The sequence below is a fragment of the Falco cherrug genome, chromosome 13 (assembly GCF_023634085.1).
Source record: "Falco cherrug isolate bFalChe1 chromosome 13, bFalChe1.pri, whole genome shotgun sequence".
Classification (NCBI taxonomy): Eukaryota; Metazoa; Chordata; class Aves; order Falconiformes; family Falconidae; genus Falco; species Falco cherrug.
Genome location: NC_073709.1, coordinates 7,730,206 through 7,752,271, shown reverse-complemented (window position 1 = coordinate 7,752,271; position 22,066 = coordinate 7,730,206). Strand labels below are relative to the sequence as shown.

The 22,066-nt window shown below is 38.7% G+C and overlaps 1 protein-coding gene across 4 annotated transcripts in view; it reads right to left on the bottom strand.

Moving 5' to 3' along the window:
- The window catches only part of PLCB1 (phospholipase C beta 1), a 401,169-nt gene that overhangs the window by 84,438 nt on the left and 294,665 nt on the right, over window positions 1-22,066 (bottom strand). For all 4 annotated transcript variants that reach the window (XM_055725798.1, XM_055725799.1, XM_055725800.1 and 1 more), the window contains exons 13-19: window positions 15,671-15,755; window positions 15,011-15,188; window positions 8,582-8,652; window positions 7,886-7,982; window positions 4,136-4,220; window positions 2,910-3,034; window positions 1,697-1,851 (exon numbers count right to left, since the gene is read on the bottom strand). In XM_055725798.1, coding sequence (XP_055581773.1) covers window positions 1,697-1,851; window positions 2,910-3,034; window positions 4,136-4,220; window positions 7,886-7,982; window positions 8,582-8,652; window positions 15,011-15,188; window positions 15,671-15,755 — 796 coding nt within the window. The remainder of the gene's footprint in view (window positions 1-1,696; window positions 1,852-2,909; window positions 3,035-4,135; window positions 4,221-7,885; window positions 7,983-8,581; window positions 8,653-15,010; window positions 15,189-15,670; window positions 15,756-22,066) is intronic.

Below are 22,066 nucleotides of genomic sequence, written 5' to 3'. Positions count from 1 at the left end.
TGGTGGATTAGGAAATGAGTTGCTGAAATGCAGGTGGATAATTCTCATTAATGATCAGATAGCATGCATTTAAAATAAAACCAAAACAAAATCACAATAAACAAAAAATCACTGTTTAATGTTGCAGACACAAGAAAAACAACTTATGAGGCCTGGTTTCCTGTGACTCTGTGGTCCTGAATTCCCCTATGAGTGATAATGTGGTTGAGATCACGCTGCTGCCCTTCCCTCAGCAGGAATACTCGTTTGGATCTCTTCCTCAACCTGGCTGCCTATTTCCACAACACAGTATTTTTAAGAACTCTAATTCTATCCAGTTTCAACAACAGGCCAAAAAATGCTGGAAGAAAAGAGGTATAAGCATCACAGAAACTACATATGCTTTTAATTGCGAGTGAGAAAAGAAGCTAAAAAGTTGGTATTCTAATAAAGGCTCTTCACAGAGGGTGAAGAGTTTCACTATGAAAACAAAACAATTACAAAGTAGCTGGTCTTTTCAAGCTCTTATTTTTAACAGGAAACACAACTCAGCTTTAAAGAGTTAAAGAAAGGTCTGCAATTACTTCAGAAAACTGAAGAGGCACAGGAATAGGCAGCAGTGTCACTGTGCCTTGCCAAATCGAGGCTTGCCTAAAGCAAATCGTAATCTGTTCTCGGACGTATCTTGTATGGGCATGGACATTAGAACCAGCAGAGTATTCACCAAGCAGGCAGAAGCAGCTGACTTCTCTCTCACGACTCCTGGATGCTCATACATGTTAAAAATGCTGTGCTTCCTCTAAGAGCTACCGAATGGCTTCCACCTCCATTTACTAAAATTGCAGAAGAAAGTGCCTCTAAACCCACAGGAGGAACTGAAAGCTGCTGTGATTACAGGTCACCACAAAAGGTCATTCCCACACAATCGTCTTTTTTTAATATGCATGTTATCGGGTTATTACTTTATTCATACCCCTCCAGCACTCCTCTGCTATACTTGTCTCTGCAGCCTGAGTGGAAATACTTGTTTTCTTTCAAGAAAAACAGGAGGATATTTTGCAGGTGGATTCTATAATACGGACACTGTTCTAATGGACAAGTCCATTTGGGGAATAACAGGATTTCAGAAAGTTTATGTTTTTGTAACTAGAGCTACACCAAGTGTGAATTTGTGATCTTTTCATAGCCAATGCAATCTATCCCTCTAAACATTCATACAAGTAGTTCTCAATTTGCAGATTCCTGGCAGTCCTTGAACTTCCTTAGAGGTCCTTAAAAAGGAATGAAGAAAAGCAAGCTGGCAACAAATTGCAGCTGACATTTATGGTTCCACACTTCTGCTGGAGAACTTATAGGCAACCAGAAAATTTATTTATACTAAATAGCATAGTGCTCTAGCTATTCCAGTCCATACTACCACTTCATCACAGCATGTTTTAAATTCAGCCCTTTGTCACTAAAAACAAAGCCAAACTACTCTTACATCCATTCACTTCTAAATTACTCCTATGGAAAACAATACATACAATAAAAATATATTTATTTATCCTACAACATGAAATGTGAGGCAGAATTTAAAAAATAAACGTCACTCCTTGAAATGAAATGCATTTTATTTTCTTGAATGAGCACAGTTATTTGCTAAGCCACTGCACAACAGAAATATATCTGTGCCCTGACATTATCACGAAAGCATTTTCACCAGCTGCGTACGTACCTTGACAGATAAGGTGTTAGCTACTATTCCGTCCACTATACTTTCAGTAAATGGATCAAAGTGTTTGTCTGGTCTTCTCATGAATTCTGGCTTTAACCTGTATCCACTTTTTCCATTGTATTCATACATTCCCATGTTTATTTGCATAGACAAATCTAGGTGTTAAAAATATTGTAAGAGTTATGTTCTGGATAGATAATAATTGAAAAAAAGCAACAAAATAATAACAATTACTGTGATTGCAAACTGACTGTAATGTAAACAGCTATTCATGGCACACTTGCTTTAGAGGCTTCAGATGTGATTGCAGTCACCCTCTTGAATTCTTCTGACAAGAACAAGACATCTGTAAGACATCTTTATGAGACTATTCAATAGATAACATTTTCAAATTTTAAAAGAAGCCTTGACACTTAAGTTTTGATTCCCTCACTGTTGTGCTGATTGTAGGTTTTGATTCTCAGTGTTGTACTGATTGTACTGTTGTATCCAGCCCAGCAGAGCACTTCTGTTTCTAACCCCTACTAACATCAATGGTGCCTGAGCCTGATACTTGGTTGAAACTGGCCCAAAGAGGTTTTATTACTCTGCAGACTCCCAGCCTCTACAGGGTTTTGCCTTCCATGGAAAGATGGTGTGCACATGGGCACAACCAGAAAGGAGAAAGGGAATGATACCATGATACCATGTACCCAGAGACAGAACACGGCCAGGATATGTCCTGGGATACAGTAAATGACAATATTTCTATGTCTCAGAAGACACACAGGCTCATTCTATCTAACACATTCTGTTTAAAAAGTGGCTTGTGCATCTAGGAGCCCAAATGTCTTTGTTTCTTAAAAACTCACTTTTAAAGTGGAATTTGCTATCTATGTCCCTTATGTCTGATATAATTAGATTTTGGAAGACACAGGAAAAAATTCCCTGCCAGATCTGAAATGTTGCTCAATGGTAACTACTTACAAATGATGACAATATGGAGGGCATTATATATGTGTATTATTCTAGCAACAGCATGGTAATTATGAGTATTCCCAGTGAAAAAAAACACCCCAAAAAGTGTTAAAAATGTTAATTAAAGGCTCTTTAGTATCATTACAAGCGCTAGACACCTTTTGATGCATAAAGCCTTTCCTACCTATGAATCAGAAACTGTATCAGAGAAGTGGAAACGTACGACTTGGAGAATCCAGGGATCAGCATAACTTACCTACAGTTTGGAAGTTAAGAGCAACCATTTGGCAGCCAGCATTCCAAAAGACTTGTGGCATGTAGTTCGAAGAATCTACACGTGTTCCTTTTGGGTAAATTCGACTTAGCTGCATTTTGTTGTATCTGAATGGTGAGTAGTTAAGATACAGTACACATGACAAAAATCACTTTGCAGAGAGGTACAACTGCAATATTTAAATGTAGGTGTTCTTTACAGAGTGGCATTGGGTTCCTTATTGGATTTCTGCAGCCATAACGCTTCCAGAGGTCCACAGTTTTGTAGGAGATATGATAAATACAGGATAATTAAAGGTGCTATTTGTTCCCATATACAGGACTCAGAATAAGCAAGGAAACAGCACAGGCATATGCATAAAAAAAAAGACAGCATTCATAAAATTCTATTTATCATTGTCATTATTAATTCAGGATTTTCCTAAGATCGCATTTATAGAGGCCAATTAGCTGTAAACAGTGAATCTTCCTCTGGAGTGGGGAGAGGTGCTTGGTAAAAAAGTATTCTTCTGGAATAAACAATAGAATTGGCCTCTACATACAGACAGGAATTACAAGTGTGGACTTCTTAACGGTTGAGTCTACAAATCTCAGAGATGAGACTATGCTGCAGGTTATCTGTGGAAGTAGCTTTCCATTAATCTTCTTTGAGGCACTATTTTATCTTGACCATTCATTCTTAACTGCAGCCATGATGAGAGATACTGAGAAACATCAAAAGGTCTAAAATGAATGCTCCTTAGCTTTTCTTTAAAAGTTACTTCCGAAAAGAAAAAAAAAAAAAGAACTGTGTGGCAATAAAACAGCTCAGTAGTCTTAGAACTAGAGGTATGATGGGAAAGCAAGCTTTCTCGTATGACTTTGCAAAACCCCAAGTCCGTCACATTTTGACAATTTGCTCACCAAAACTCATACCACCTCATATAGGATGATAAATTTAACAATGAGAATACAAAGTATCAGGTCTTTAATATGTAGTTTATGCCTATTCCCTCTAGTCCTAGCCCCCAGCACAAGGATTCATGTCAGCTTTTAAATTAGCTCATCAGAACTCAGGCCAATTAATTCATCTAGCAAGACAGTCAAATCTACAAATTTCATTTGGGTTCCCTATTTCCCCAGCTCCTGTCTCCAATTTTCAATAAAGCCCTGTAATAGATCTCACATTTAGAAAGGCTAAGAAAGCAGTGTTCTGAAAGTCAAGGATACTCCACAAATTCCACAGGAGACTTTGTAAGTTGCTCAAGCCCTTTGGTTTCCACAAAGGAAGACATTTCAAAACTTTTGTTGCGTTCTGAAAGTTTAAAGGAGAAATAAAATTAGTGACACATTAGAGCATGAAACCATATGTGAGACATCAGCTGCAAACAACTGGTTTAGTCTCAGTCCCCTTATCTCATCTATTGTTCACCAGCTCATTTCACCTTGATCTCAAAGAATTTACATACACAGTCGTCTGCTGACAGAAGTTCATTCTGCACATACCGAAGAGCTCCGTCTCAAATCACATTAGCACTGCCCAAATTAAGGGCACTGGTACCGCCTGAGACTGCTGCTGTACCAGCTGCAGGCAACAAAGTCAGTGCCATGGGCAGAGACCTCTCAGGTTTGCATGCTGATATATTTGAGAGGTAGAGCCCAAAGCTCACACCTGTGACGCAGAGGTATTGTAGCAGCTTTTGTGGGGGACACAGAGGGCCCTGCTGGACCTCTAGGTTGTCTTTGCAGACAGATGCAAGGGCTTTGAGCCAATTTGAAGCTATAATAACTAATGTCCGTATCAGATTAAACTAAACAGTGCACTAGCTGTGCCTACAGCGGTTCTTGTTATCTTCAGCAGGTCAGGGTAAGGTCACATCTGTCCCAAACAGTCATGGAAACATTGCTATCTAATCAAGCCTGAAGGTACACTTTTGCGTCCCAGCAGGTCTTCAGACCTAAGCCCGAACTCATATGGAGCTTCTATAACCTCTTTAATTTGGTCAGACTTTCTGACCTGAGAGTGGCAAAAAGCTCGTCCTAAGCTTATAAGTCAGTAGGACTAAACATTAATTTGTGTACTGTTTGTTACTCACCTTTGCCTGATGTGTGCACACCCTCGCAATGCAACCATGTGACATGCTGTAGCAGACAGCCTAAGTCAAGAACCTTTCAGTGTCAGTATTTTTTCTTTTACACTTTTATACAAAAGGTAAGGATTCCTGCAAAATAACAGCTTCCCATTTCATCGCAATCAGCTGTGTAGGCTGCCTAGAAGCGGCCACAGCGCTGGGAGGTCATATCCATCAGATAAGTCAGCACTGCTGTCTTTAAAAACAAGGGAAACAGTATCTGTGTTCAAAAATGAACTCTCTAGCCTCACCACTTTATTGAAAGCAAACAGTAAGGCAAAGAAAAGGCTTGCCCTCATCCAGTTTTAGAAGTAATTGTGCTGCAGGAATCCAGGGATGGCCAGGAGGCCAGCCTGGCCAGCTCCTTGAAGTCAAACTGCGAAGCTGCAGGAGAGGGATAAAACTGAACAAAAGCACTTGTCTCACAGAGAGAAACAGGACACAAACAGGTGGGCGCTTTCCTTATAGGAAGCCAAAAAGGAAGCAGCAGATCCAAAGAAATGAGGAGCTGGATTATTTGGGCCAACAAGAGAGGAAAATGTGCTACCAGCCTGTGAACTACAAACTATTCTCAGTGTATGTTGAAAAGTCAGAGGATGACTATCCTCGGAATTTGTTGTGGTCCTTATTTCTAACTGCTGACCATCATGCTACTGCCATTATTCATAGCTGTTACCTTCTAAAGGCAAAAGATTCCTGTCACTCCCTAGAAGCTGCTCTCCTACCTTTCCTCCTTTCCAACAAGCAATATCCTCTCTTTCTCCAGACTGTTCCAGCCAGCTCACCTCCATTTCAGGTCCTTAGAAAGGCACTGAGATTATTCTTATTCCATCCTTCCCGCTTACTAATGGGACAGCCTTATCTTAAAGTAGAGCATCTGTAGGAAACCAGAACTGGTAGCTGTTAAATGATTCAGTTACTAAATGTCCAGGGCTTAATCAAACTCCTAATTAAAATAAGAACAATTATTTCCTTGTAGTATCTGGAGAGGACTAAGAAACCTGCCCTTTGGAGAAAAGCCTGTGCAGGAGAGAGAATTCTCTCTTGTGATATATTACACTGTGAAATCTTATCAGGAGGAAGTCACCATGGAGTGGACAAAAAACTCATTGAAAAACTGACTGAAAAACTTGAAAAAATTCAGTTACAGCTACTTGCTGTCAGAGGGAGGGTACATACATATTGAGGGCAATCAGGGGACTGTTACAGACCCAGTGCTAGTCAATATTTCTATTAAAAAGTTGGACACAAGACCAGAAAATGCACTTTTAAAATGCATGAATGACAGAAGCAATGAGGTACTATTACCATCATGGAGGCCAGGATCATAAATCAAAACAAATTCTTAACTAGAAGATATTAAATGAGAAAAATGTTCTAACAATGAAATGAACACTGTATAAAAGACAAGTATGGAGCTCCACACTTAGGGAAATGAAGTCAGGTGAACAAAAATAAAATCTGGGCAACAACTGGATAGGCAGCAAATTAAAAAACAACCCCCATCTAACTTCTCCTCTATTCAGCTCATCTTCACTGAACTGAATGAAGATCCAGCAGTGAGTCCAGGCTAGGACTAAGACCAGAAGCCACAAGTCATGCTATAGTGCCCACTGGTTTAACCAGCCAGCAACATTTACCACGTAAGGCCACTGCTTTAACGAACTGGCCACATTTATCACTTAATGATTTTTTCAACTCAAACACCAGAAATATTAGTTCCTTTACATTATGAGTTCACAGAAACAGTATGATTGATCAAAGGTCACATCAAGACTTGGGATAAAAAAAATCTGGACACCAGCAGTTCTTTAGAAAAGAAAAACCTCAGAAAGACACATGCATGTAAACAGAAGAAACATACACAAGACCATTTTATAACAGCTGCAGCAACTTGTCTGGCTAGGATTCATATGGCTTCCTTTCCAGAAGGAATATCTCCTTCCCACTGTGTTCTTGTAACTCTCACTAGAGCCAGGGGAAATGATAAACATACAAAGGGACACTACTGTAGGGAACAAGCATAGCTCTCTGCATGATTTTGTGAATGCTTGTGTGTATGTCAGTATAAATGCCCACATACAAATGAAGAGGTAGATAACTTCCTATATGTTTATTACTCATCATGAGTAAATGCAAAATCTTGTGTACAGACATGGACTTAGGCACCAACTACCTGTCCTCTGCCAAGGTCTCCACAAATCCATAATAAATTAAAATGCTGTAGAGTTCTTTAGCTAAAAAGCTGCAAAAGCAGATTGAAACCTGTCAAAACAAAGTGAAAAAGGGCAGGCAAACAGTAGGGGGTTCTGTACCAAGAAAGGAAAAGATTCGTCAGTGTTTACTGAGGATGCCGCTGAGTGCATTCCTAGCAAGACATATTCTGTAAAAGCCAGCAGGGAACAAAATTATGGCCTTTTTTATACAATACAAAGAGGCAGGAAAGAGTGAACTTACATATGGGGAAGGGCAGACTCTTCTTACCCTGCAACCTCTATAAAAGTAACAGAAGCAAAATCTAAAGCACTTGCTCAATCCATAGGAATATTTATGACCACCTTTCTGCTTAAGTTCCTCTTCAGTCATGGACAACAAAGACAATGTAAGAAGAACCTTTTAAAAAATGTTTTTGAAATGGCAGCATGTTTACTGTTGATGAAGTTTGCTATTTAGACTAATACAGGTTTCAAAATAAATAAGGATTTATCTGGCTGGATACCAAGGGAACATTTTGTGTCTGTGTGCCTCTATCTAACTGAGAGGAAGACAAGTAGCATTGCTCCAGAACTTCCTTTCAAACACTTCTAGGCAATTTCCAGTATATGTTGCTCATGGTTAGCTTACTTACTTTTTGATACTTCAAATGACTCAAACTTCACAGGCTGAATGTAGTTCACCAGGTTAGACATCTCTTCTGTGGCCATTGCCTCACTCCCAGCAGTACCCTAGGGCAGAGAAGGGAAAATGCTGCAGTTTTGCTCTGTCCATGGCAGCCATCAGAGGCCATAAATACTGAAGCCCAGTTTTCCATCAACTGTGATATCTTTCACTGATCCTGGCTTAGTGAAGTCAACGCCTCATACAGGGAGTTTCACATAGTAAAGAAGATTTGTTATGGAATTTAAATATTTTATTAAACTGCTGCTGCATTCATTCTTTATACGTGGCTCCTATGGAAGGGACTGAGTTACCTTTACACATGCATAGCACAGAGCACGTTTATCAGTACCCTTGGATAAATAATAAGTACAGCTTTAAGTGTTTGATGCCAAGTTTTTCTTCCAACAATGCTAAATCCACCACAAGCAGTTGTCTAAAACAGATGAGCTATGATGCTATTAGTTCTTATTCTTCAGTAAATGAAAATATAAATAAACAAAGCAAAGATGTGCTTTCAAACCGATTAGCAACCAAGTTCAGCAAGTTGGTGTTTCCCGGTGCTCTGCCTCCCTTCTTCCACTAGATGGTAGTCCCGCTCCTGGTAACACAAGCCAACCCACTGCTGGAACCGACCCATCAACGTAAAAGGTATCTACACGCTTACTTCATCCATCGACGACTTTTTACAGTCATCATCATAGTCATCATCATCATCGCTCTCAATCTCTGCTTCTCCTGAAAAGTTTTAAGCAGAAGATAATTACTGGCTGAAGCAACAGATAGAATTACCAGTGATAAATTCAAGAAAGATGTGCAAGTAGCACTGCTTAAAAGAGACTACATTATACACTACACATCTGCTTTTTGTACCAGCACAAATCAAATACACTGCCTTGAGGGATTCATCCTTCTTCAGCATCGGCAAGTTCTTATGGCCCAACCGAACAAAAACTCTTCCTTTGCAGCTATTGGATGCTCAGTGTTTAGAAATCATGGGGTAGGTATCAGCACTGAGCAAAGTGGTGTGTGCATAGTATGCACAGTGTGTGGGTACAGTATCATGAACTACTCTGGAGACATGTTCTCATGCGTGGGGCACAGCCCTGGGGTTTTGAAGGCATGAGTTCTAACTTCATCTCTGTTGCAGGATCCCTGCAGGACTTCTAGTGAATGCTTCCACCCCTCTGGGAAGTGCACACATAACAGCATGCATGGGATTAAGAAATCATGCATGAAAATTTATGAGATTCTCATGTGCTGTGGTATCAAGGGCTGTTCAGCAAAATCCATCTGTTCTGAACGTACTGCAGTCCACGTACTGAGGTAGCACAGCGGGGAGGGTCTGGCACATGAGACTAACTGCAATAGCTTGACTTCAATTCCCTTCATAGAGTGCTTTGGTGTGACTTACTGGTAGGACTCCGGTGGCATAGCTCAAGCGTACCAGCTGAGGGCAGTGCAAATCAAATAATGTGAAAAACATGCGTAAGGCTCCTCCTTTCCCTGAAAACGTACTGGTAGAGTAAATGGGACCAAATAAAACTGCTCCCAGTTGCAGTGTACTCATCAAATTCCTATAGGCAAGACACAGATTCTTTGTTGTTAATTAACGGATGCCTCCCCTCTCCTCTAAAATGTTTTGATTCGGTTGCACCAGAAATTAAATCAATAGGGAATATCAATCTTATCTTTTTCTTTAGTAACTCCTCCTGTGGGTCTGGCTGTCATAAAGTATACACTGTGGATCTTAAGATGACTCTGGAAAAGAAGGTTTAACTTACATCACAGTCACCTTCCCACACCTGTAAGACTGACAACTCTCCCTAAAGATTTTATTCTACAAACGTTTCGGCTTTCTTCAGCAGTGGCACTTTTATTTGGAAGCACAAAAATCTAACCACTGTGCAGCATTCCCAAACTCTCCAGAGAATGGTAATTCAGTCTCAGTTCCTCCTGTCAATTTAGGGTCTAATCCAAAGCCCACTGAGTCAATAAACTCTTCTTTGTTCCAGCAGGCCTTGAATCATGGGCCCCCTCTGAACATGGAGAGCACATATGATTTAAATAATGACTGAGCCTTTCACAACCAAATGATGACTACCCAGGCTGCATTTCCTTCCAGATGCAGATGTTGAAATATCAGGCTTTTATTCATGAACACATTTCTTCCTGAACATTTCATTGAAGAAAATAACATGATTGCTCAACAGGCTCAAGGGATGGCTCAAGGAACCTCAGCACATTGTAAAGAGCCAGCCTAGCTCTCACAGGATTTGCAGTGACAGTCTTTGGATGGGGAGCTTCCAATTTGTTTAACCAGACTGGCAAAATAACACTTTGCACAGTCCACAAAATGGGGCACCTGGGCAGATTTTAGCTACCTTGCACTGCTGAGATATCAGGTAGCTGATAGATTGTTCTTGCTAGAAGTGTCCAGGGAGGAAAGTGTGCAAGACATTATTCATTTATTTAAAAATATTTAACCGGAAAGCTCCCAAGGAGATCAGATCTCATTTTAAGTTCTGCATCAGACAGCAAAACCAGGACGAATAAAAGAGTATTGCAAATACAGAATAAAGATTAGTGTTTTAGAAAGCATGACTACGTCTGCATTGCCTTTCACCCTTTCACCCATCAGCACAGTCCTATGCTCAAACCCAGCCTTCTTTTCCTATCACACTGCTGGGACACAAAGTCAGAGCAAGCCTTGGCTAGACTGAGGAGATGTCTGTGCTGCGGACACTTTCATGCTCATGCTCCCACAGTGGTGGTGGGATCAGCCCCATGCCATCACTCCTATCCCTTCCCAGGAGGGCACGGAATGTGTATACCAAGTGCATGCATATGCTGGCATATGCAGCTGTGCTGCAGGTCAAGTTCAGCACGTACATGTGAGCTTGTCTAAGGGACAACTAACTATAATGACATAATTATTATCTGCATTTAGACAGGACTACAAACTCAGGTCAAGATAGGACTTCTCCATGCTATGCAGCATACAAATACAGTGAAAACAGAACGCGCTGCTCCAAGGGCTTGCCCTCCAGTACAAGAGGAGTACAACCTGCTAAGTTAGAATGCAGGTACTGTCAACCACTCATAGGCACAAGGGCACAAGAACCTTCTTGGTGCAGTAATGGGGCAGTTTCAAGGATGTTTTCAAGAAGCTGCCGCTAGTGAGTGGGGCAGCGTGGGGAAGGCATAAAAATTCTCATTGGGAAATGTAGTAAGTGGACAAAAGAGGCTGAACCCCAATTGATGGGTAGATAGGTTCAACACAGTAATACTGAATGGAAGATGGGCAGCAGAGGACAGTTGGGAATGACAAGCCAAATGCCTGCTACCAAGGGTTGAAGAAGCAGTGTTAGATATTATCCATTCTCATCATGCCTCAGCAGTGCGACAGATATTGAGAGCCTAATAAAATGAGAGGTTTTACATTGCTTGAAATTCAGAGGCATTTGGTAATTGGCTTTCTCAGACCCCTTTAAAATAACAGCCGGAATGGATTATAAATATGGTACTTGCTGGTGCAGCTTGTTAGTTCTATAAGGTTTAGGCAGCCAGCAGCATCTTCAGGGTGGGTGGGAAATCACCTTTTATTTTTTCCACAGGCTGTACATCAGCAGTTTCTGATTTTTAAAAAGGAAAAAATGAACTTTGTTCAGTTTATAAAACCATTTTACTTTGTCACAGCAGGCACGCAGCAGCATGTACCAATGAATTTACATACACTGAGCCTAACACATTTTGTCCAGTTTTCTGTTTATCATGAAATGATGGAGCCATTTCTATACCTTCTCTCTCTCCCTGTGACTCCTTCTTGTGGCACTCACTACTCTGCCAAAAATGTAATCCTATCAGTGTGGAATGAAAAATTTGCTCAAAAATTTAAATACTGTTCAATTAGCAAGTTTAGACTACTTTCAGTATAGGCTTACTTTTGGTAAATTTTATGTACTTGCAGAACTGCCACTGTTCTTTTTGCAGTGTAATCTTAACTTCTTTGAAAATTTTGCTTATTTACTTCTGTTTACTGTGCTAAAACAGGCAGGTCTAACATGCTTGTTTACCAAAATTACAATCTATCTTGCAAGTGTTATCTCACAAATTCTTTTTCTGCTTTGTCAGCTTTGCTGTAACTTTAGAGAAAGCTTTTCCCACTCACAGATATTATACCCTACTGAAGTTACCTTTTACATCAGTTTCATGAACATCTTGCAAGCCATTATGCAAAGCTCATTTCAGAATTGTTTTTTTTAATTATTCCCACTATATCATCACCACCACCTAGCTTTTATATGGTATGTTTTATAAACATATCAAGAGTGGTTTATTTAGGTTTAAATCTGACCTCAAGCAGTGTAAGACACAGCTAAGCTTACTATCAACTGAAGTACGAATCTCTTATTTTTTGCACTGCTGTGAAAAAACTAATTTAAAATCTCAAGAAGGCTAAATCAGCACAACTTTCTTCTGGAGATCAGCAGTAATTCTGACAGGAGCTACACAATATCAGTTATTTGAATAATATGCCCAACTTGCTAAATGTAAAGTATATTAAGGTCGGAGTATTGAAACACTTAATGTTAAGAAATGTTAAGAATTAGGCTTCCTTTACTCAGTCTTTAATTGCATTACTCCTCTCACGCCCCAGAAAGGAAATGGTACTGGGTATAGAGAAGCATGCTGCTTGCAGTGCTCCAGCATTACATGTTGCCAATATTGAGATGCACATAAGGAATGAAGCAGTGAAAAGGGTGTCACAGTGACTGTTGAGCACTGCCCCACAGAACCATGCTCTTCAGTGTGTCTTGCCACAGCAGTCTTATAAAATGATGAATATTTTTTTTTTTTTTTTTAATGTTCACAGACAGAAACCTGGCACCTGATTTACAGAAATGCTGTGTGCTCACAGTTGTAAGCTGTAGCTAAAATCTCTGGAGCTGTGGTCTGAATACCTAAAAATTCAAAGTATTCTTGAAAAATCAGATCCTGGATGTTCCTTGCCAGTCACCCCTAAACTGTTCTTAAGCTCTCTCAGACTCAGCTGTCCTTAGACAAAATTGACTTAGTATTATTTCACTTCCCACAGGTATTGTTCAGATAAATTCACTGCTGTTTCTCAAGTGCTCATATGCAGCCTGGATACCCCTGCAGAAATTCACTGCAGGACGAGAATGCTACATCCAGGATCCAGCACTGAATGACAAAGAAAAAAATATTGACTAACAGCATTCTCCAAAACAGGCATAGGTCCTAAAGGAGAGACAATGGCTGACAGAGGGATTACAAGTAATATATTTTTACAGTCACAGATGAACCAAGTGACTACGTCAATTTTGCAGTCTCAATTCTAGTATTTTCTAAATTTAAGCGTTCATCTTCACAATCTACAGTTAACAGAGGTTGTTATAAAGGTAATACAGACATAATATTAACACTAATTTGTAAAATTACACACCCTATTATGCGACTGACCCCCCTGCATTGCATCCTCGTCAACATCTAGAGGCACAGCCCAGGTCTTTTCCTATCCTATATAAGCTCATAGAGAGGCTTCCAAAAGACAAAGCTGTTACCCTCTCTGCACTCAGAAAGCCGAAAATGTACTTTGCCACTGGGTTCTCACTAAGTGCTAGTAACAAAAATGTAGAGTTAGGCACCCAGGGTTGATTTCAAGCACTGCAAATGAGTCAGTTGGCATACACACACTTATTTTTCTGTTGCTTGGGATTTGTCTAAAGCAAATCAAGAAAACAGTATTAAATCAATTCTGATGCCAGGATGAGTCTTCCTTTGAAACCCAAAGCCTACTCCAAAGCATGCCCTTTTCAAATTTTCTTAACACAATAGTTGAAAACTCTTCTAATAGGGTAAAGAGTGTTATCCACAAATACAGCAGGATTTTTTTATTTTTTTCATTCTACTTGAGGCAAACTGCCAGCATGAAAATTTTCAGCTCAATTAATCAGAGTTTAGAAAAAATTAAAAACAATGGAAAAAAGTTTTTTAATGGCAAATGGTAATGAACTTATATTCCAGTAGAGCTTTCAATTTGTTCTGTAAGTATTCTACTACTGGGGCATAAATGTCTACGCTTCTAGCAATCCAAAATTCCAGTCTTAATAGGAAGAAGAAATTCTAGTGCAGGGAACAGACACTGCACTGGGAATTAGGATATACAGATTTTGTTGTTTGTCCTACTGCTAATCTGCTCTTGTGGTTTAAAGCAAATCCTTACTTCATCTTTTTCTCTGCACTTCTCTGTCTTTTCTAGTTAGGTTTTAAGCTTTTCAGGATGAAGACCATCTCTGTACTAATTTTTCCATACCAACACTCACAATGGTCCCCCTGCAGATCCCATAGGTGTCACCAGAATATATGCATTAAATTACAGCAACATTTCTTTTTCATTTCTGATTTTAAAAATTCTGCTAACAATGAACAAGTTAAATGTAATATACTGCTTTCCACTAGCTACGTTCCCTAAAATTTCTGCTGGTAATAAATACTTTGTTTGCAGTATTATTTTTGCCTATTTCCATCTCTGGAACAGAACATCATCTTATGGAACACTGCATAGAGGAGTGTGACGTGTTTCCAACTAATGCAAGACAACAGCACACTGAGCCTTGCCTGCCTGAGCACCAGGTATCCTACAGTTACTCTTAAATTTTAAGATATTGCAGAACCACTGCAGTTCTCCTGTGCAATGGGTTAACTCTGAAAGGGCACCAAATGGTAAGCACATCTCAGAGGCAACAGAAAAAAAGAAAACATTTATATTGGGTATTAAGCTTGGGCACATAGAAAAGTCACCCAAGGGTGGAGGAGTTGGCAGTTTGCTCAACTTTCTAAGCACTGCAGATAAATGTTAGTACACATCATTGAGCTTTAGGTCACCCTGTGATTCCTCAGCCACAAGTTGTCACAGAGTCCTGGCTCAATGACATTTAGCGTTGTTTCCTACTGAGTAAGGCCCACCCTGTTGTATCTTTAACGTGCTAGAGCAATGTAGATGGACAGAGTTATAGCTGTAATGAAGCATTTATATTTCAGGAAGAAATATATTTGTAGATTCAGTTCATACCTGCTCCGGGGGAGGAAGGTTCAAACATACTAGATGTATCACTGCATGTGTTGGAAGCTTGCTCTGAGAGCTTCTTCTTTGCACTTCCATCTGCAGACTTATGTGACTTCTTTTTATTCTTCACCAAAATTTTGTACATTAAATCCATAGGGCTTGGAAGAGGAACCCCAGCTTCAAGCTTGCAGAAAAAGGAAGAAAAAATTTTTACAATAAAAGAAATGAGGTTATGGCAATTTCTGAGGGCCCACATGCTGCAAGATAATTTTGTAACCTCTATACGCCCTATTAAAATGAAATGCATTTTGCACAAGAAGTAACCTCAACACAAATGAAACAGGGCTACAAAGGGCATTTAAGAAGAAAAGAAAAATGCTTTATGAAACATCTACAGCAATAACCAAAATAAGTATTAGTTCAAATATGAAAGCCTACATTATAAAATGGCAGCTATGAGAATCAATTGCATTTAGAAGATTACAATTCCCTGTATCAGAACAATCTCTGCATTGGAAATTATATGATTAAGTCACCAACAGCTCATGTTTAAACCCCTCCCTTCGCTTCTGTTTTGAAAGGTCATATATGAAGAATGACACAGGACTGAAAAAAATAAAAATTCACACAGATATTTGTGATCTGATAAATACCAAACCATATTACCGGGTATTTTTCCAAAGGATCCATAAGCAATGCATCTCCAAATATTAATCTGCAGTACTCTGCCATTTTTGCCTGTTGTTTGGGGCTAAAGGGGAGAAAAGAAAGAAGTAAGTTCTACTAATGCTACAGAGTGAAAGCAGCAGTAATGGAATATCTAATATGCCTAAACTAGATGTAATTTCCTGATGCAATTGCTGTGAATTTTTCAGAGACCTAGATATATGAAGCAATTATTCTGATTCTCTGATAGAGCTTATCAAAAGGATCACACATAAAGTAAAGGCACTAGTCAATTGAGTAAGTTAACTGAACTTTTAACATTGAGATGTATTTTCCCATCTTAGTAGAAAAATAAAATAAAATGAGGCTGTCAGTTCTTACCTTTAGGGAAATACTTGTTACATGAATTTGCCTCTTTCAGACCACATTTTGTATTCAAAGTTTAAATATTTCTCTCCTTACGTCACTTCATGCACATGCCTGGCATTCTTCTCTCACACACACCCCGACCCCATATGGATTTTGTTTTCTCTTTTTGTCATACCTCACCTAAGGCATAAACCCCAAAACAGTCACTTAGAAAGCACTCTCCTGTGCAGGTGTGTCTTAAATTTCCCAAGCCAAGGGCACCTATCACCTCATTCAGCATGTCTGTAGAGCACAGGCATATAGAAGAAGGGGCAGAAGACATTTCCTGGGTCTCAAAACCAACAAAGTTATAGGCACTGGCAGAGAAGCAGCTAGTTTTACTGCAGACTTCTAAAGTACAGTTAATAGTACTGCAGATTTTCTGCTAAAATGCAGCTCACTTTCCCCCCATTTGTTAGCCCGTGTGAGGTGGGTGCCGTGACGGCCCATGCAGCCACAGCCCTGCCTGGAGCTGCAGCTGCACCTCCGCACTGCGCTCCACGACAAAGCACTAACCCACCCGCAGGCCTCCTGGGCTGTCTTTGCACCAAGGGCTTGCACTGCTCTCGCCAGCTCACTCCGAAGTATTTCTCCTGACATACCCTCACTGGCAGAAGTCACAGCGTAGATGTAATTGTGCTACTGCTATGATGTATGATGTCAATTTGGTGAATTGCTCTAAGTGCTGGTATAACCACATTTTGTATGCATATAATCACATACTGCATGCATGTTATGTGTATATGACTGGGACCAACATACCAGGACAGCTGCCTTAGTGGGGATCTGGATGTAACAACAAGCTGCTAGGTGGAGCTGCTCAATGATCATTATAGCTTTTTGGGGTAGAGTGGTCAGATTTCTTCTTTTAATTTTTTTTAATTTTAATTAAAATCAGGTAGAGTGTCAAATTTTACCACAGTAAATTACTTCAGTTGTTCTCATGACATCCTCTGGAAGTAAATTGATTCTCAGTAAACTCTACTTATAATCAATTTTCCCCACGTGCAACCAAAGAATAAGTCTGGTCTATCAGTGATGGGAGTTTCACGACAGATGATAGGTTATACTGTTCAGAAATATTACTCAAATCATCTTAAAATGCAGCTCAGTGCTATAGTCACCCTCTTTCTAATTTTAGAAGACTGTGTATTTTTGTTATATGTGCCTGTCTAAAATCTGTAACATCAGAGGTTAAGTATCTTTAAAAGTTTCCTTTTTTGATACTCTGTTGAGAAGTCTCAATTAAAGGATGGGTTTATATTGCTTAATATAACTTCCTCAACCACTGTTAATTATCATCTGCATATCAGGGATGATACATGAGTGGTATAAGCAGTTATGTTTCCATGGAGCTATTTTTCATGACAAAATAGAGCTGGGTATGTCGGAAAAAAGGAGTGCTCATTTTTCTCTTGCAAACGGAGTACAACCACCACTGTGTTTAGTTTGTCATTAGCTACCAGCTGAGGACCTGGCACTGCAGCTCCTCCTGGGGTCAGCCAGGCCAAACCAGAGCTGAGATAAAGGCTGGGTGGTATTTGAAACAGAAAATGTAATCTCCCTAAGATCAGCATTCTGGATGTCCCTTGAAGCAGATACAGGGTGAATCGGTCATTAGCTCAGTCACTGACAAAATATATTGCGAGGAGGCTTTAAATTATTCCACAAAGCTATGGAAGTGCTGCACGCAGTTTAAATCACTACAGCATTTCATTAATGCTTTCTTTTGCATGCAGCCAATTCTGCAAAAAAACTAAAAGCCACTTTTAGCTGAAGATGGGAAATTAAGATGAAGACAAGCAAGGCAGTGGAACTAAGAACCCACAAGGGAGAAGATGATGGGAAGAATAGATCAGGCTACAACAGTGCGCTAGCTATTTCTAACCACCAGCTACTAAGGAAAACAAAGGCACCTCACACTAGTAAGCAAGCAGACTGGGTATTTCTATAGGTCTAGGGGTCATTATAGTGAATTTTAATTTTGTCTGTTCCACCCATGTATATTTTCAATAGATCTATGTTTTAGAACCCAGAAAGTTCAAACGACATCTCCTTGAGTCAAAAGAGCACAATTATTGAAATTGGAGTAATTAGATGTGATATCAGCACATTTTTAAATGGACACATCAACTCCAAACAGAACTCTTGATAGGAATAATAATTAAAAAAAAAAGAAAAGCAAGAGTAATATCTAATAAATTTCAAACTATCACCAGAGCTAGAACAAATTCTTCTGATCTTCTATGTTTAATTACATGTTTACCTCACAGCATAGTGAGAACTTTAATTTTTGCAAAAGAGAAAAATGTAAAAATGTAATGCAACTTTATTTTGGTTTGGCATATAAATTTCAATGTCACTGTATCCCAGAGGCAGAAAGAAGGAAAGGAAAATGCTGTGAAAAACTGATGTTTTTTAATACTATTAAAAAAATAATCTTATAGTAGTAGACATGGCCAAAGGGTTTTTTGTGTTCTCTCTCTCTCATATTGTTTCAAGAGATAAATCAATAGTAATAGCATAGACTATGTATTACTATTATAGTATTCCAAAAGTTCAGATATCAGTCTCTTTTTCTTTTCCCTTCTTTCAAACATATGACCTAGTCCAACAGATTGATATACCGACTATTCTACGTCAACATATTTCCTTCCCCATTTGTGTTACGAAACAAAAAGGCAGGTATTTCCTGGTCCACATCTACTGTCATTGGAAATTCTCTCAGCATTCACGTATTGTAATGAAAATTGCCTGAAAAGAGCTGACTTATCTACTTTATGATTTTCACTATGCATACATTGACGGGTAGCACATAGACTAATCATACGTGCCCCTAAAATGTGCCAGAGCAAGTGAAGATAAAGTGGGAACATGATACCTGGAGATATGGAAATATAAAGAATATTAACACATGTTTTCATTACCATTACTGTATTGCTTGTACTTTATTTTACTGTGTTTGTATTATGCCTATTATGAAGGTCAGTCGCAAAGGCTCTTTGGCACTACTGTACGACTACTGCTCCTAACATCATATTATTATCAATTCTGCGGAGATACCTCCTCTGCATAAGACAGAAACAGATGCTTCCCAGAAGAGCCTAAAATAATTTAAAGTGTAGAAAGAAAAAGTGATAAAAATCCTGTTAATATTTGAAATAACAATTCCAGCAAGAAACCAGCAACATGAATAACTGTAATTAAATTTAATCTTGGAAGCAATCTTCTATGGATACTGCTCAAGGATCACTTAACCTTTTTGCTATGTCATCAGTGCATTTCTAATTATAGAGTGTCTGCTTTCAGATTTGCAGATTGCTTATCTTCTTGCAAGCCCAGTTTCAAACGTCAAGGTCTCCTTGAGGTCTTTTCAACATTTTCAGGGCACTTTTCTATTTTTTGATAGAACCACAGCTTTTCTTAGTACTGGGTTTTTTTTTCAGTGTGCACGTTTTGACTTAAATATAAATGATGACATACAAAATATTATATATATTCTAGAAGTTATATGCTTGCTTCTTCTTCTAAACTTTTCGTTACCTAAAAGAATGAATATACTACATAGTGGAATTACAGTAATGGAAAAGAAAATACTTCACATACTATAAAGATATTAGAGAGGAGGCTCTCTAGGTAAATCATTGAAAGAAAGCAAAATGAGATGACTACCACTGTGTGCTAATAAGTGATTTGTTCCCTAGGTGGACAAAAAGTGTTAAAAATATTCTCTTGAAAAGGAGCTAGAAGGAAGAAAAGTTGCATTTTAAGTCCAGTGGTGATTAATACTGTTGTATCTATGGTGGTGATGTAAACCTTATTTACCTCTGATAACTGCAGTGTGTTTAAAAGCCATGAATACAGAACACAAGCTAAAATCATATTTCTGTTTAAGCCAATGTCAACATTTCTACTGATCTGTGTGGGACCAGCATTTCACACATGAATACTGACTCTTGTAAACTTGAAAAGCAGAAGAAAAATTTGGTGACCTAAAAGTAGGAATTGATGTCATAAGATTTGTTTGGCAGCAATTCTATGAAAACACTTAGCATTTTTTGGTAATACTTTGGGCAAAGTTAATCTTTAAGATCTATGAGGAAAACAACATTCCAAGTAAATGAAAAGACAAAAGGAGTATTCCATGAAATTAGGTGAAGGTTTCTGTGAGTGGCATGACTAATTGCAGATTTCTCTAGCAACTAGTGAAGAAATGAAGGGATAATTGTAGCAGTTGGTAAAATAACTAGAAATTATTTTCAGCCAAAGCAAAATTAGAAATCATACACATTAAGCCTGATGATTTACCACAGCACAAAATAATAAATAGCAATAAAGCCTCAGAAAGAGAAAACACTTCATATTGTTTTTGCAGACTTGCTCTGCTAAAAACCTATGTCACAGCAATGCACAAAAAAGGACATAAAATAATACACTTAGGGATAATACATTATTCCATGACTGTAGTTTTTGGGTGAGAAAGGTCCAATGGTTTCTGTGGGGCAAACTGCAAAGACAAGATTAATGCAGCAGTTCTGTTCTTTTTTTGACTTATTCCCGCAGTATCACACCACCTTTAATTTTAACAGCATTTCATCTTACAGTTTTAAAGCCACTTTTGTACATAACTTGCATCTGACAGGAGTTTATTTTACACTTTTTTTTTTAATTCTTTTCTTTCCTAAAATAGAACGGATCACCCTGGAATAGTTGAAGATTTAAGTCTTAATGACTTTAAAGGAAGAAAAATGTAACCCTTCTGGTTAAAGTTGGACGTCGCTTTTTCTCTGCCTTATAGTAACACAGTGAATGTATATTTTAACAAATACAGAAGAATGAATACAAAATATAATACATTGAAGAATGATGGTTGAGATCTTTTCTAAAGACCAGAGGTTGTATTTGGAAGTACTGAGAAAAGCATTTTGGGTTAAAACCTGCAGGAGCAGTTAAGCACAAGCAAGGCCAAAGTGATACAGCCTACACGAAAAATAAAGGAGTGAGTGAACGATTAGAGAAAGAAATTAAAGACAATATCTGTGTGGTCTTTCAGAGGAAGACAGAACTAACAGGATTTAACAGGCAGCTGTTTGAATCACAACCGTGTGACCTTTAAACATTGCAGAGCAAGCACACATTTGCCCACAAAGAGCACTATAAACTGACACTGTAAGGTATACAGGTAGTGTAGGTGAGCTCTCAGATTTAAAATTTTTCTACCCACATAATTTTTCGTCAGTATTGTCAACATCTGTTCTTAAAAAACATTCTTACATAGCTTCTTCTACCAGTTCCTTCCCTAATAATAAGAATGCTCTTCCTAAAACAATGGAAAAGCAGTTGGCCCTCACCCTTTTCCTCTTCAAGAAACAAAAGTGCCAACATCTTTTCTGATTTGTGTGAAATCAACTGCTCCAAAGATTACTTTTTATTTCACATTAAAATTAAAAAATGTTTCAGTCCAAACTGGCACCAGAATTGTTGAAAATGTTTTCACAGAAGAAAACAAAAGGGGAAAAGGCAACTGAGGTTAAAGCACATGCTATGTATCAATGTCACCCCATTTTGAACCATGTGGTCTCTACATTCAAAACCAAAGTTAACTTAAAAAAGGAAAAATCAGAACTAAAACAACAATAACAAAGATTAAAAAAATAGGTCACTGGGACAAATTTAGAAGCATTCTCATTTATTTTTTCTTTCCTTACACAGAAAAATGGTCCTTTCTTTGTAACTATATAAAGAGGAAACAGCTTAGGCAAACTGGTGGGTTTTGGCAGAAACAGAACAGTTCCTGACCATCCATGCCACATATTTTGCAATCCTAGCTAGTCTACGGTTCTGGCCTCTACTCCTAACCCATGAGAAACAGACCAATTCTGTGCACAGAATACGCTTACAGTACAGAATAGGGTCAGAAGCAGGTGAAATATTGCTTCTTTTTCTTTGATGAAGTACTACTACACTCCAGCAGGACATCCTGAGACT